The sequence below is a fragment of the Eptesicus fuscus genome, chromosome 1, assembly GCF_027574615.1.
Source record: "Eptesicus fuscus isolate TK198812 chromosome 1, DD_ASM_mEF_20220401, whole genome shotgun sequence".
Classification (NCBI taxonomy): domain Eukaryota; kingdom Metazoa; phylum Chordata; class Mammalia; order Chiroptera; family Vespertilionidae; genus Eptesicus; species Eptesicus fuscus.
The window spans coordinates 108,938,375-108,955,335 of record NC_072473.1 but is presented as its reverse complement, the minus strand read 5'-3'; the positions used below and the strand labels follow the sequence as shown (position 1 = coordinate 108,955,335).

Below are 16,961 nucleotides of genomic sequence, written 5' to 3'. Positions count from 1 at the left end.
GTGCGTAGCTTATGGGGAAAGCACAGCCTGGGGAATCGGAGCCTTGATCCTGCACAGTAACCAGATACAGGCATTGGGAATGAGGACAGTTCTCTGCACCCTGAGTCGCACCACTGTTGCGTCCCCGGAGAAGTCATGGTGCCTTCTTCCATCACGGCCCCTAAACTCGCAGCGATGGAGGTGTGCTGTCATAGGTTTGGGTGAACAGAACATGGAAGACCCCTGGGTGATAGCAGGTGCTGGGTGCTGGCTGGGGAGGCAGTCATGTGGGTTTGCGTGAAGCGCTCACAGTCACAGCTTTGGAAGCCTCTTTCTTAGTTTCTCAGAGAGCTCGATGGTGAGGAAATGCAGGTCTTGTTCTGCGTTGCGGTTTCCATGGGAAACCTTGCTGTTGGGGGTGTCAGAGGGGTTGGCCGGGAGCACCTGCGGCAGAGAGACACCCTTCTCCGGTAACCTCTTCGCAGGCGGACTGGTCGCCGGATGCCTGGGAACTGCTCAGCGGATCCCTGCTGTTCCACAGAGTTCTCTGAGCAGCTGTCCATCTTCTGCAGGAAAGAAGGTGTGTGCTTGTGCATAGTCACTGCCCAGTTCTGGGCCAGCGGGGCCACCCCGGCCCCGGACGTGTTCTGCCGCTGGGTTCGCAGAGGTTGGACAATTGTTGTCCAGAATTCCCTTGTTTAACAAAAAAAGTCACGTTCCCAGCGAGGCCCCTGGTTAGAAAGGGAGGGTATTGGGGAGAGGAGGAGGAGCTGAGCTGCTTCTTCCCCGCCTGCCAGAAGGCGCAGAGCCCAAGGCATGATCTCCAGCCCGATCACGTGCCCTGGGAAACTGCTTCCAGACAGACCCTGAAGGCCGGGCTCTGCTCCTGTGTCCTGGTGGGTCTAAAAAGCAGGAGGCAGAGCCATGCTCTCACTTAGGCCTCAGGGCAGCGGCCTCCTGGTTCTCGGCAGAGACAGTGACCCTGGGGTCTGACTGCTCCTCAGTGATTGGAACCGCATGTAGGAGCTGCTGGAGCAGGTGCGCCCCTGGGAGGCAGATACAGCAGGCAAACCATCGGACCTTATTGCCCGGGCAACGATGCCAGCATCCCGCCATCAGCAGTAAATGACTTAACCCCTCCTTTCACCACATTGGTTATTATATATTCTTTTAATTACGAAGGTAGTAAATTTCCCATTGTTTTAAAAAGTTACATTAACCAGATGGAAGAACATACCATGTTCATGGATTGGTAGAACCAACATCGTTAAAATGTCCATACTATCCAAAACAATCTATAGATTCAACACACTCCCCATTAAAATACCAACGACTTATTTCACAGACCTAGAAGGAACTCTCCAAAAATTCATCTGGAATAAAAAAAGACCCTGAATAGCCGCAGCAATCCTGAGAAAGAAGAACAAAGTAGATGGGATCTCAATACCATATTTCAAGCTGTATTACAAAGCCACTGTTCTCAAAACAGCCTGGTACTGGCACAAGAACAGACATATAGACCAAAGGAATAGAATAGAGAACCAAGAAATTGACCCAAACCACTATGCTCAATTAATATTTAACAAAGGAGGCATGAACATACAATGGAGTCAAGACAGTCTCTTCAATAAATGGTGTTGGGAAAATTGGACAGATACATGCAAAACAATGAAACTAGACCACCAACTTACACCATACACAAAAATTAACTCAAAATGGATAAAGGACTTAAACATAAAACAGGAAACCATAAAAATTCTAGAGGAATCCACAGGCAGAGAAATCTCAGACATAGACCGAAACAACTTCTTCACCGATACTGCTCCTAGGGCAATGGAAACTAAAGAGAACATAAACAAATGGGACTGCATCAAAATAAAAAGCTTTTGCACAGCAAAAGAAACCATCCACAGAAAAACAAGAAAGCCCACTGTATGGGAGAACATATTTGCCAATGTTATCACCAATAAAGGTTTAATCTCCAACATTTACAGGGAACTCATACAACTTAACAAAAGGAAAATAAGTGATCCAATAAAAAAATGGGCAACAGACCTAAATAGATACTTTTCAAAAAAAGACAGAAGGAAGGCCAAGATACATATGAAAGCATGCTCAAAGTCACTAATTATCCGAGAGATGCAAATCAAAACGACAATGCGGTATCATCTCACACCTGTCAGAATGGCTGTCATCAACAAATCAATAAATGACAAGTGCTGGTGAGGATGCGGAGAAAAAGGAACCGTCGTGCACTGCTGGTGGGAATGCAGACTGGTGCAGCCACTGTGGAGAACAGTATGGAGTTTCCTCAAAAAAGTAAAAATGGAACTCCCATTTGACCCAGTCATCCCACTTCTAGGAATATATCCCAAGAAACTAGAAACACCAATCAGAAAGGATATATACACCCCTGTGTTCATAGCAGCACAATTTACAATAGCTAAGATTTGGAAACAGCCTAAATGCCCATCAGCAGATGAGTGGATTAGAAAACCATGGTACATCTACACAATGGAATACTACGCTGCTATAAAAAAGAAGGAGCCCTGACGGGTTTGGCTCAGAGGATAGAGCGTCGACCTATGGCCTCAAGGGTCCCAGGTTCGATTCCAGTCAAGGGCATGTACCTTGGTTGTGGGCACATCCCCAGTAGGGGGTGTGCAGGAGGCAGCTGATCGATGTTTCTTCTCTCATCGATGTTTCTAACTCTCTATCCCTCTCCCTTCCTCTCTGTAAAAAATCAATAAAATATATATATATATATATATATATATATATATATATATATATATATATAAAAGAAGGAATTCCTACCATTTGCAGCAGCATGGATGGAACTGGAGAGCATTATACTAAGTGAAATAAGCCAGGCAATGAAAGAAAAATACCACATGATCTTGCTCATTTATGGATAATAAAGAACATTATAACCTGATGAATAAAAAGATAGATATAGAGGCAGTGAAGCATCGAACAGACTGTCAAATTACAGCGGGAAGGCTGGGGATGGGGGGGAGATAAACTTAAGGACTTGTATGCATGCATATAAGCACAACCAATGGACACAAGACACTGTGGGGTGGTGGGGGGATGAGGGCATGTACCAGGGGTTGGAGGGTGAAGATCAATGGGGAAAAAAAGGAAATATATATACTACTATTTGAAGTACTTTAAACAATAAAATAAAATTTAAAAAAATTAGATTAACCAAAGAATGATTATGCATCTATACATAGCCCAAGGACACAGATGAAGGCCTGGGGTAGGATGGGAGCCGGGTAGAGAATGAAGGACACAGATGAAGGCCTGGGGTAGGATGGGAGCCGGGTAGAGAATGGAAATTAGGGAACATCTCATTAATAAAAAATAAATTTAAGAATAAGTAAAATAAAAATAGTACTATTAAAATTGAAGTCCTTTTTTTTTTTTCAGGGTTTTTTTTTTATATTTTTATTGAGGTATTATATGTGTACATATCTTACTATTACCCCCCCACCCCACACCCACACATGCCCTCCCCCCCCAGAGTTTTGCGTCCATTGTTTATGCTTATATGCATGCATACAAGTCCTTCGTTTGATTTCAAAACTCCCCCACCTTTCCCAAACTTTCCCCCTGTAATTTGAAAGTCTGTTTGATGCTTTACTGTCTCTGTATCTATCTTTTTGTTCACCACTTTATAATGTTCTTTACTATCCCTAAATGAGTGAGATCATGTGGTATTGTTCTTTCATTGACTGGCTTATTTTACTTAGCATAATGTTCTCCAATTCCATCCAGGTTGCTGCAAATGATGAGAATTCCTTCTTTTTTATGGCAGCATAGTATTCCATTGTGTAGATGTACCACAGTTTTCCGATCCAGTCATCTGCTGATGGGCACCTAGGCTGTTTCCAAATCTTAGCTATTGTAAATTGTGCTGCTATGAACATAGTGGTGCATATATCCTTTCTGATTGGTGTTTCTAGTTTCTTCGGATATATTCCCAGGAGTGGGATTACTGGGTCAAATGGGAGTTCCATTTTCAGTTTTTTGAGGAAACTCCATACTGTTCTCCACAGTGGCTGCACCAGTCTGCATTCCCACCAGCAGTGCACGAGGGTTCCTTTTTCTCCGCATCCTCGCCAACACTTGTTGTTTGTTGATTTGTTGATGATAGCCATTCTGACAGGTGTGAGATGGTACCTCATTGTTGTTTTGATTTGCATCTCTCGGATAATAAGTGACTTTGAACATGTTTTCATGTGTCTCTTGGCCTTTCTTCTGTCTTCTTTTGAAAATATTCTGTTTAGGTCTGTTGCCCATTTTTTTATTGGATCATTTATCTTCCTCTTATTAAGTTGCATAAGCTGCCTGTAGATGTTGGAGATTAAACCCTTATCAGTGATAGCATTTGCAAATATGTTTTCCCATGCAGTGGGCTTTCTTGTTGTTTTGTTGATGGTTTCTTTTGCTGTAAAAAAGCTTTTTATTTTGATGTAGTCCCATTTGTTAATTTTCTCTTTAGCTTCCATTGCCCTAGGGGCAGTGTCAGTGAAGAAGTTCTTGTGGCATATGTCTGATATTTTGTTGCCTGTGGATTCCTCTAGTATTTTTATGGTTTCCCGTCTTATGTTTAAGTCCTGTATCCATTTTGAGTTTATTTTTGTGTATGGTGTAAGTTGGTGATCTAGTTTCATTTTTTTGCATGTATCTGTCCAGTTTTCCCAACACCATTTATTGAAGAGATTGTCTTGACTCCATTGTATGTTCTTGCCTCCTTTGTCAAATATTAATTGAGCATAGTGGTTTGGGTCGATATCTAGGTTCTCTATTCTGTTCCATTGATCAATATGTCTGTTCTTGTGCCAGTACCAGGCTGTTTTGAGAACAGTGGCTTTGTAATACAGCTTGAAATCTGGTATTGAGATCCCACCTACTTTATTCTTCTTTCTGAGGATTGCTGAGCCTAGTCGGGGTCTTTTTTTATTCCAGATGAATTTTTGGAGAGTTCTTTCTAGGTCTGTGAAATATGCTGTTGGTATTTTGATGGGGAGTGCATTGAATCTGTAGATTGCTTTGGGTAGTATGGACATTTTAATGATGTTGATTCTACCAATCCAGGAACATGGTATGTTCTTCCATCTGTTTACGTCTTCCTCTATCTCTTTTTTCAGTGTCCTGTAGTTTTCTGTGTATAGGTCTTTTACCTCCTTAGTTAAGTTTATTCCTAGGTATCTTAATTTTTTTGGTGCGATGGTAAATGGGATTGCTTTTTTAGTCTCTCTTTCTGTAAGTTCATTATTGGTGTATAGAAAAGCCATAGATTTCTTGGCGTTAATTTTGTATCCCGCTACATTGCCGAATTCATTTATTAAGTCTATTAGTTTTTTGATGGAATCTTTTGGGTTTTTTATGTACAATATCATGTCATCTGCAAATAAGGACAGCTTCACTTCTTCTTTTCCAATTTGGATGCCTCTTATTTCTTCTTCTTGCCTAATTGCGATAGCTAATACTTCCAGTACTATGTCAAACAGGAGTGGTGAGAGTGGGCATCCCTGTCTTGTTCCTGTTCTTAGGGGAAATGGTTTTAGTTTTTGCCCATTGAGTATGATGTTTGCTGTGGGTTTATCATAAATAGCTTTTATTATGTTGAGGTATGAGCCTTCTATTCCCACCTTGTTGAGAGTTTTTATCAAGAAAGGGTGTTGGATTTTGTCAAATGCTTTTTCTTCATCTATTGATATGACTATGTGATTTTTATCTCTCAATTTGTTTATGTGATGTATCACGTTTATTGATTTGCGGATATTGTACCATCCTTGCATTCCTGGAATAAATCCTACTTGGTCATGGTGTATGATCTTTCTGATGTACTGCTGGAGCCGATTTGCTAGAATTTTGTTGAGGATTTTGGCATCAATGTTCATGAGGGATATTGGCCTGTAATTCTCTTTCATTGAGTTGTCTTTATCTGGTTTTGGTATTAGGGTGATGCTGGCTTCATAGAAGGAGCCTGGAAGTGTTCCTTCCTCTTGAATTTTTTGGAATAGTCTGAGGAGGATAGGTTTTAGTTCTTCCTTGAAAGTTTGATAAAACTCTCCTGTGAAGCCATCTGGCCCCGGGCTTTTGTTTGCCGGAAGCTTTTTGATGACTGCTTCAATTTCTTCCATAGTTACTGGCATGTTGAGCTGTTTAGAATAAAATTGAAGTCCTTTAAGAAGCTACTCTCTTCACCCTGAAATCACATTCTCTAGTAATAACAGTTTGGTGTATATCTTCCCAGAGCCTTTTATACATGTGTACAATCTTACATATATATATGCACATACATACTTTAAAAAAACACAGTGGCATCATAGTATATATAATAATGTTATGCAACTTCCTTTTGTCATTCTGTGGTATATCACAGACATCCTTTCATGTCAGTGCATACAGATAGAATTCCTTCTTTTTAAGTTATGTCCCCTAAAATAAATAGAAGTGCAATTTATTTTAGGATTTCTCTATTAACAAAAATCAGTTATACCTATTTTTCACAAGTATATATAAAACTGATCTCCCTTATACATATGTTCTTAGGTATATATACTAGTGACCCGGTGCACAAAATACATGCACATTAAAAGGGGATTAATTAGAGGAAATATTTTAATATTGCTATTTGCCCTTTCTCTATAATAGAAGTGTCAGAGATGAAAGAAAATTAGTAAAATTTATATGAAAATCTTCCTCCTCTCAGAGTCCATGGTGTGCCAAAGGACCCAGAGTCAAGTCCCTGCCCACACGTGGTGCCTCAAAATCGTGCCAGACCCAGCTGGCCCCACGCCCATTGGGTGAGATCCAGACCCAGCCGGCCCCACCCCTGTCAAGCCCCACTAGGCAGGGTGGTGTAGCCTCAGGTCCCTCGGCCCGGGGTGGGGGCTGTGGCCTGAGGTCCCCTGGCCCAGGGTGGAGGGAGCAGCCTCAGGTCCCACTGCCTGGCACCGGGGCGAGGAGCGCACCTTGAGGTCCCCTGTCAAGCCCCACCAGGCGGGGGGCGCGGCTTCAGGTCTGAGGTCTCCTGGCTTGATGCTGGGGCGTGGGGCGCGGCCTCAGGTCCCCCATCAAGCCCTGCCATGTGGGAGGTGCGGCCTGAAGTCCCCTGTCAAGCCCCACCAGGCAGGGGGGCGCAGGATCAGGTCCCCTACCCTGGCCCAGCACCATGCAGCCTCAGGTCCCTGCTGATTGCTCCTTAAGGCTCATTATGGGAACTTGGCCTCTGCTGTGGGTCCAGCCATCTTGTGTTACGTTAACTCCTCCTCTGCTGTGGGTGCAGCCATCTTGTGTTACGGAAACCCTGCCTCCGCTGTAGGCACTGCCATCTTTGTGATAGCATGATGGTCAATTTGCATATTCCCTCTATATAGATAGACAAGTGATTCTATATGATAGAGTCCTAGAAATGAGGTTGCCAGGTGAAGGGGTCTACTGGTATGTGTTTAACATTGGAAATAACTACTGTCACATGTACCCAGTTTATGCTGCCACCAACAGTGTATGAGAGTATCCAGTTCCCCACTTATCTCATTTAATTTCCTTTTTTTATCACTAGTAAGGTTGGGCTTCTGCTACCTTTTTTTACTCATTTATATTTCTTCTGCGAATTGCCAGTTCCTTTCCTTTGCACATTTTTTTCTTGAAGCTTATCTTTTTAAAGTTGCTTTGTAGTGCTCTTTATGTAGATATTAATCTTCTGTCACTAAATGCAAATGATTTCCCAGGTCATTATTTGTTTTTGCATTTGGTCTATGGTGCTTGTGCCACACAAGTTTAGTGAGATCTTTCAATCTTTTTCTTTATGGCTTCCTAGGTGTCCCAACCCTAAGATTATAAAAAATATTCTCCTTCATTGTCTTCTGTTACATTTATAGTTTGTTTTATGATTAGATTTTTAAATCCATCTCTAATTTTCATATGGTATCAGGAATAAATCTCAGTTTTTCTAAATGTAGAGCCGACTGTGCCAACATATCTTCCCCTACTCATTTCAAATGACACCATTATCATAGTCTGGATCCTCATATATGTACATGGGTCTATTTTTCTTTTTATTATTATTATGAAATTTCTTTTACTTCAGTGTATATGGTGAGGCTTACTGGGAATCTAAAAAGACCACTCTTATGGTTAAAAGATTAAGTTTAAGTGTAGATTTTAGTTCAAATGCAATTTCTTTGGGTCAATTTTCAGTCTTGCTTTTTCTTCTGCTGATTACTTTTTGTGTGCCAGTGTTTTAACTGTTGTTGCTTTAAAGTGTATTTTGGCCCCGGCCAGTGTGGCTCAGTTGGTTTGAGCGTCATCCCACACACCAATAGAAGGCAGGTTCAAGTCCAGGTTAGGGCACATATCCAGGTTGCGGGTTCGATTCCAGGTTGTGGAGCTGGCGGGAGGCAGCCAATTGATGTTTCTCTTTCCCTTCCTCTTTCTAAAATAAAGAAAATATATATTTTGATCTTTTTTTAAAAGATAGTCCTGTGTATTGCACTTTTATTCTTCCATGGAATCAACTTGTAAGTTTCATTTTATTGGAGTTTTGTTAAATTAGGTTAGTGAAAACTGATACCATTCTATTGTTGATCCTGTTCATCCAGAAACATGGTCTATCTGAACATTATTGTGGGGCTTCTTTATATTTTTACTAGAGGCCCAGTGCATGAATTCGTGCATGGGTAGGGGCCGGCCAGCCCGCCCGCCCCAATGGGCGTCCATCTGGCTGGGCCAGTGGGGGGAGGGGCTGTGGGCAGTTGGCCAGCCAGCCCTGTCCCCCAGTCAGGGTTAGGGGGGCCAATAGGGGGGGGGGCAGCTGGGGGGAGGGGCTGTGGGCAATTGTCTGGCCGGCCCCACCCCTGATCAGGGTGTTCAGGGCCGATTGGGGGCCGGGCAGGCTGGTGGGGGACAGCCATCGGGGCTCAGGTCAGGCTGGTTGACTGCTGCAGTGCACTTCATAGCCACTGGTCATTCTGGTCGTTCCACTGTTCTGGTCGCTGGGCTTTTATATATGTAAATTTTTAACACATTGTTATTGGGTTTATTGTAGCTTTTTACAACTATTTTAAGTCTGCTGTTTTGAAAGGTGAAAATGCTATGTCACTTAATTTATACTTGTTTGATTCTAGAGTAGTCAAAATTTCTAAAAGCATGTTTATATTCTGTGATATTTGGTCATGTGTTTGATCCATTTTTCTGTTGGAGTCAATCTTTAAGAGCTTATATCATAAGGATACTAATCTTTTGTCATAAGTGCAGCAGATATTTTTTCAGTTGCCTTGTAATTTTATCACTTTTTTTTACTTTCACAAGTTTGAAAGTTAAATCTATCAATTGTTTGTGATTTTTTTTTTTTACTATTGCTGTTATGAAGTCCTCTAAAATTTTATACTGAATGGTTTCATATTTAGGACAGATAAATATGCCAGGTGGAAAACTAAACATATTGGCCTGATAATGAAATCAGTTAAAAAATTGCTTTATAGATTTTAATATAGTGTTATTATAGTGTTAGTGATTATTTCATTATAAATAGAAGAATATTATGTACTAGAGGCCCGGTCCATGAAATTCGTGCACTCGGGGGGCGGTCTGTGCTGACAGTCGGACATCCTTAGCCTACTGCGGAGGTGGGAGAGGCTGCTGCGCTCTCCAGCTGTGAGCCAGGCTTCTGGCTGACCAGCGCTCTCCTGTGTTGAATGTCTGCTCCCTGGTGGTCAGTGCACATCATAGCAACCAATTGTTCTGCTGATTGGTCGATTTGTATATTAGCCTTTTATTATATAGGATGGTCTTTGGTTGATTACCTCCCACCAGCAATTGGGGCCAGGAAGGGACACGGAATGTTGGCTCAGCCGGGGAGGGACCACAGGAGGGCTCCAGGGCATGTCCAGCCTGTTTCACTCAGTCCCGATCAGCTGGACCCCAGCAGCAAACTAAACTACCTGTCAGAGCATCTTCCCCCTGGTGGTCAGTGCACTTCATAGCGACTGATCAACCTGTCGACTGTCTGCCCCCTGGTGGTCAGTGCACATCATAGCGAGCAGTTGAGCAGCCTTAGCATATCATTAGCATATTACGCTTTGATTGGTTGAATGGCCTACTAGACAACCAGACACTTTGCATTTTATTATATAGGATGCTCAAAGCAGAGATAGATCTGCTTACGTTACAATTATATTTTGCCATGAGCCCTCCATCTGGCGACCTCCCAAGGGGAGTGGCCTGCAGGATCAGTCTGAAACTGGCTCTCTGACATCCCCTGAGGGGTCCCGGATTGGGAGAGGGCACAGGCCAGGCCGAGGGACCCCATTTGTGCACCGATCGGGGCATGGAGGGACACGGGAGGTTGGTCGGCTGGGGAGGGACCGCGGGAGGGTTCCAGGGTATGTCCGGCCCATCTCACTCAGTCCCAATTGGCCGGACCCCAGCAGTAAGCTAACCTAACGGTCAGAACATCTGCCCCCTGGTGGTCAGTGCACATCATAGTGAGCAGTTGAGCAGCCTTAGCATATCATTAGCATATTACGCTTTTATTGGTTGAATGGATGACCAGACGACTGGACACTTAGCGTATTAGGCTTTTATTATATAGGATATCAGATGTGATATAATATCAGAATGATTGAAATACTTGTTTATGATATTTCATTTTAATAATTTTTAATTTTTGGCAAGTGTAAGTAATTCTAACAGCTTTAATTAAATTCTGTGTATTAAAATTGTCAATTTAAATGTTTAAAATAGGTGGTATGTTCTGATATGAAATTTGCTATAGAGTTACGATCAGAAGATATCTTTAGTTGACTTGTGTGTCTTCACAAGGAGATTTATTCACATAAATTTGTCTTATTGCCTGTAAAACACTCTCCACTTTTACCTTTTCCCCTTGTTTCCTCCCTCAAATCCTACAATAGTTATGTAAAGTTGTATTGATACAAATTTTTTTTAAATATATTTTATTGATTTCTTACAGAGAGGAAGGGAGAGGGATAGAGAGCTAGAAACATCGATGAGAGAGAAACATCGACCAGCTGCCTCCTGCACACCCCCTACCGGGGATGTGCCCGCAACCAATGTACATGCCCTTGACCAGAATCGAACCTGGGACCTTTCAGTACGCAGGCCGACGCTCTATCCACTGAGCCAAACCAGTTTCGGCAGATACAAATTTTTATTAACTGTTGTGCAAACAGTCTAAAATTCTCAGTTCCTGATGTTTTATTACCTTTTTTTTTTTTAATTCTCACCTGAGAATATGTTTAAGAGAGGAAGGGAGAGAGAGAGACATCGATGTGAAAGAGAAACATCGATCTGTTGCCTCCTGCACCTGCCCAAACCAAGGATCAAACCTGCAACCTGGGTATGTACCCTAACTAAAAATCAAACCCACAAACTTTTGGTGTACAGGACAACTCTCCAGCCAACTGAGCCACCCAACCAGGACAAATTACCCTTTTTTAAAATACATATATTTTATTGATTTTTTACAGAGAGGAAGGGAGAGGGATAGAGTTAGAAACATCGATGAGAGAGAAACATCGATCAGCTGCCTCCTGCACACCCCCACTGGGGATGTGCCCGCAACCAAGGTACATGCCCTTGACCGGAATCGAACCTGGGACCCCCCAGTCCACAGGCCGATGCTCCATCCACTGAGCCAAACCGGATAGGGCCAAATTACCCTTTTTAAAAAAACATAATAAATATGCTTTTATTTGTAAAATAAAACTTTTAAAGTATTTATTAGGAAAGATCTGCATAGGAGTTGATATGCTTTTTCATTGAAAAAATTAGTCCCTGGAATTATAATCAATAACTAATGGTACAAAAGAAATGAAGAAGGTATTAGCTCTGTGCCTTAAAGTTTCTGTAGTTTGACCCCAAGTCAAGTGAACATTTGGTTTTTATACTTTTTTAGCACTAAATACATTGTCCTATATGTAGTAGGCCTTTAATAAAATATTTGTAGCGAATAACTAAATGAAACACCTTCCATTAATGGTAGAAATTATTTTCAAATTGCTGGGAAATGCAGTTCTAAAATTTCTACATATACTTTGTTTAATCCATTGAAGTATGTACTGCTAACCTACAACATAGCTTTTCTATTGCTATGTTAGAAATTCCTTTTATACTTAATATTTGTTTAATTACTTAATCAGTTAGTTCATTTGTAGATGACTTCTTTGTTAAATTTGATCATTTCATTTTCATGATAATTTACAGAACTAGCTGTCTAGAGCAGTACTCTCCAATAGATTTTTCTGTGATAGAAACATTCTGTCTGTAATGTCCATTAGAGACACACCTTGCCACATGTGACTAGTACACACTTGAAATGTCGTCAAGGCAGTTGAGAAACTGAAGGTTTATTTCTACTTAATTATAAATGACTTAAATTTTAAAAAAGTCTCATGTTGCTAGCAGCGACTATATTATACAGCACAGATATACCTACTTTATGTTCATTTAGTTTTCCAAGTTGTTCTAAGTTTATTTTCTAGGTAAAGTGTTCTGATTTCATCAACAGTGTGAGGTAAGTCTCTGAAACCTATGGTCAAAAAAATGAGCTAATTCTGAAAATTAATTTATTAGAGTTTAAAGATGTTTACTGAATTATGTAGAAAAGATCACAAAACCCATTTTTATAGAATTATAAGTTCAATGAAATAATTTTCAATTATTATAATAAAAGTATTTTTGTTTGATTTTTTGCATTTATATGAAACTTTAGGTTGCTATATTGAACATATCACAAACCATTTCTCCTTATTTCCAAAGGGAGTTTTATTTTAAGGAGAAACCTATGATCTAACGCTCATGAACTAATGCTCATTTTAAGGTTGGTCCATGTAAAGTTTTTGTTCATTTTTAAATAGCTGATTTAGAAGAAAGTTTTAATGAACATGAACTGGAGCCCTCATCACCTAAAAGTAAAAAGAAAAGTCGCAAAGGAAGGCCACGAAAAACTAATTTTAAAGGGCTGTCAGAAGATACCAGGTCCACATCCTCCCATGGAACTGATGAAATGGAAAGTAGTTCCTATGTAAGTAGAAAAATGCTTTATTCTTACTTTTTTTTGCACTATGAATATTTCATTTAAACTGTGTTTATAGATAAAATTCATCATTTGAAATGTTAACTAAGCTTGAGGTTACTAATAGCTTTTTTTGTGTGGATTTTTTAAAGTTTCTTTTTCTTTTACATTTGCAGAGAGATAGGTCCCCACACAGAAGCAGCCCTAGTGACACCAGGCCTAAATGTGGATTTTGTCATGTAGGGGAGGAAGAAAATGAAGCAAGAGGAAAACTGCATATATTTAATGCCAAGAAGGCAGCTGCACATTATAAGTGTATGGTAAGCATAGTTCATTTTATGTGCTTTTAAACCTAAGTTTTTTGAAAAGCATTTAGCTAGTAACCAAGTATGGCACTTTCCTCCCAGCATTAGTATTTTATAATTATGAATAGTACTAGAGGGGGGGAGCCCCTCAACCCGGCCTGCACCCTCTCACAGTTTGGGACCCCTCGGGAGCTGTCCGCCTGCCGGTTTAGGCCCTTTCCCTGCCATCGCCACTGAGCTAAGGAGCAGCGAACCCGGCTTCTGGCTGAGCAGCTCTCCCCCTGTGGGAGCGCACTGACCACCAGGGGACAGCTCCTGCATTGAGTGTCTGCCCCTTGGTGGTCAGTGCGCGTCATAGCAACTGGTCATTCTGCTGTTTGGTCAATTTGCATATTATGGTTTTATTATATAGGATATCCTATAGTCCCACATCTTCATAAATCAGATTTTAAAAAATATGTAGCTTCTATAACTTAGTAGGATTTAAATCAATTCTGATTATACTTACCATATTCTAGATAATCTATAATTGACTCAAAACTGTCAAACTTTCAACTTTATAAACTTGTTATGAAAGATATGTTCAGTCTCCACTATAACCAAATAAATGCCTCTCTTATTGTACTTTATACACTGTATTACAGCTATTTATGAATCTCTCTTCCCTAATAGACTCTTAAATTCTTTGTGGATAAGAACTATATCTTATTGTTGCATCCTTAGGTATAGGTCTGAAATATAAATATACATAAATGTTCACTGTTTAGATAGATTGTGTTGAATTACTCATCCCATTTATGATTAGGTTCTAAAATATATATTATTTATACCAGAAGTTCTTAACTTGACATGCATATTAGATTTACCTGGGGAGTTTTTTCCAAAATATGTATCTCTGGAGTAGATCCCAAACATATCTTGTTTGGGGGAAAGAGATCCCCAGGTAATACTGATCTGCATCTAGGGATGAAATTTGCCAATTGAAACTATTTCTTAAAACTTTGTGGAAATGTAACAGTTGAGATGACAGCGTGACACTGTTAAAATCTACATTGTTTAATAAAGTATTTGACTTTGGCTCCATACTGGCAACATTAGTTTTATTTCATTCTTTTTATTTTGGGTTATATTTCAATCAGACATGGTAATATATTAAAAATATTTGAATCAGTAATTAATTATTAAGGAAAAGTCCTCTTTCTCAGGACATTGAAGTAATGTAACAGATTTCAGTAATGTAAAAGATTTCAGCCCCTTCAGTCTCCATTTATTTCTTATTATGTTTAGTCTTTTTCTAAAAAGGATTTTGAATATTAAATGTTCTTGCATTTTTTCTTCTAGTTATTTTCTTCTGGCACAGTCCAGCTCACAACAACATCAAGAGCAGAATTTGGAGATTTTGATATTAAAACTGTTCTACAGGAGATTAAGCGAGGAAAGAGAATGGTCTGTGGTTTTATATTCTATGCAACGTTTCTCTTCTGATGTTCTGCTTTAAATATAGAACACTTCCAAATTTATCCAGCCATCAAAAAATTTAATATAAAGTAGTTCATATGTTAAAGCACAGTATCTATTTGACTTATTTGTAATATAATAAAGGATGCTGATGTTACTGAAACTTATTTCTTTTCTATGTAACTTCATTACTTAATAGAATTATGAGATTTATATTTCAGGGTATTTGAGAGTCTTTTAATAAAAAATGAGGTGAATGTAATGCTACTTATTAAGTTTAAAATGTTAATATTGTTTAAGCTTGCCTAAAGAAAAATTCCGAAACCCCAATAGAGCATTGAGAACTTCCCCATGTTGTTATTCATTCCTTTTTTTTTTATAAAAGGAAAAGAGTTTTTTCAGAGCCTTCTGTTTAGTTAAAGTTCACATACATAGTATGTTTCTTAAAATGTTTATCAAAGCCTTAAAGTTTTCTTTAAAATGTGCCTAAGTCTCATGTTTTTAAGCATACTGAATTACTAATAAATAGCTTTAAGTAATATCAGCATCTTTATTCATCATTCCTTTACAGTTTATGAATATTATAAAATATAAATGGAATGCAAAATCTTTTCTTTAAGACAGCAATTACTTCTAGAAATGACTTTAATTTTTGAAATTTTTTTAATTGTGAAAATTTTCCAACATATCAAAATTAGAAAGACTAGTAACACACGTCTGTCCATCACCTTGACTCATCAGTTATCAAGAATTTGCGGCACTCGTTTCATCTATGCCTTTTAATCTTGTTGCTTGAAGTATTTAAAAGCAGAGCTGAGACTTGATATCATTTCACCTCTACATATTTCAGTATGTATCTCTTAAAAGTTGGACATTTTCTTACCTAACCACAATGTCATTATTCTTCATAAATTAACAATGAGTCCTCAGTGTGATTTAATACCCAATTTGTATTTATATTTCCCCAGTTGTCTCAAAACTATCTTTTTAAAGTTAATTTGTGTTAATCAGAACCCAAAGGAGGCTCATACATTACATGTGGTTTTTATATATTCCTTCAGTGATCCAGGGCACACCCTCCTCCCTGTCTTTGTTGTTTCTGGTTTTGTTTTGTTGTATGCCATTGACTTGTTAAAGAAACTTAATTGATTGTCTTGTAGACTATCCCACATGCTTTTATTTGTCTGTTTGCTTTTTCATGATGCCATTTAACGTGTGCCTCTATTCGCTAGATTTTCTTTTAAAATGAAGTTAGATGTAAAGTCTTGATTAGATTTAGTTTCAGCATTTTGGGGGGTAAGAATACTTTACAGGTGGTACTATATCATCCATATTTTATCACATCAGACAACTCATAATGTCTGATCTTTGGGTTTAGGCAGTGAGTCTGATCCCTCCATTTTGAAATTCCTCTTCAGTCTTTCATCTAGTGGTTGCAAACATTGATGATCTTTGTCTGAATCCATTAGGAATGACCATTTGTTTGGGGAATTACACTTTTGAAGTTTAATTCACCCTTTTGAAGGTGTGAAGACTGTTGTGTTCTCTCTTCCATTTAAATCCATTTCAGTTTATTTATACTTCAATTACACTTTTAAAAATGAAACTCCTTTAAAACAGAATGTAGAGGCTAAAAAAGGGGGAATCATTTCATCATATCATGCAGAGCAATGTTGTGTCATATAGCTAAAGTCTAAATAGGTGACTGGGATAACAATTCAGTTCTTTTGATCAACTTATTTACCTCTGCACTGTTGAATGTTAGGGCAAGCAATAACCTAGCATTTCCCCAAGTGTGCTCCAAAGGAAATTAACCCATCAAGATGCTTCCCTAGCCCTCCAAAAATAAAAGAGTCTCTGGAGTTCAGTAAACTTGGGAACTGTTTACTATACCCTCCTTCCTGGAGAAAACATTGTGAGAAGTCCTTCCATGGAACAATCTGTTTAAAACTAACATTTCTCAAATTTCTTTGACTATGACATCCTTTTGTCATCAGTCACCTTTTAATCTCTAACATTCTTGAGGCAAATCTGATCTAGGCCAGATCGAGGTCTTGAAAAGATTTCAGCCCCTTCAGTCTCCAGTCTCTGCCCTTTTGCCTACTTGGTAGCAATTCCTCTCTGGGGGAATTGCTTCCCTGTCTTCTCATTCCATAATAGGA

The 16,961-nt window shown here is 39.5% G+C and overlaps 1 protein-coding gene across 3 annotated transcripts in view; it reads left to right on the top strand.

Annotated features, from left to right (window-relative positions):
- The window catches only part of PHF6 (PHD finger protein 6), a 62,297-nt gene that overhangs the window by 33,280 nt on the left and 12,056 nt on the right, over nucleotides 1-16,961 (top strand). For all 3 annotated transcript variants that reach the window (XM_054729380.1, XM_008156947.3, XM_054729445.1), the window contains exons 6-8: nucleotides 12,879-13,045; nucleotides 13,213-13,356; nucleotides 14,683-14,787. In XM_054729380.1, coding sequence (XP_054585355.1) covers nucleotides 12,879-13,045; nucleotides 13,213-13,356; nucleotides 14,683-14,787 — 416 coding nt within the window. The remainder of the gene's footprint in view (nucleotides 1-12,878; nucleotides 13,046-13,212; nucleotides 13,357-14,682; nucleotides 14,788-16,961) is intronic.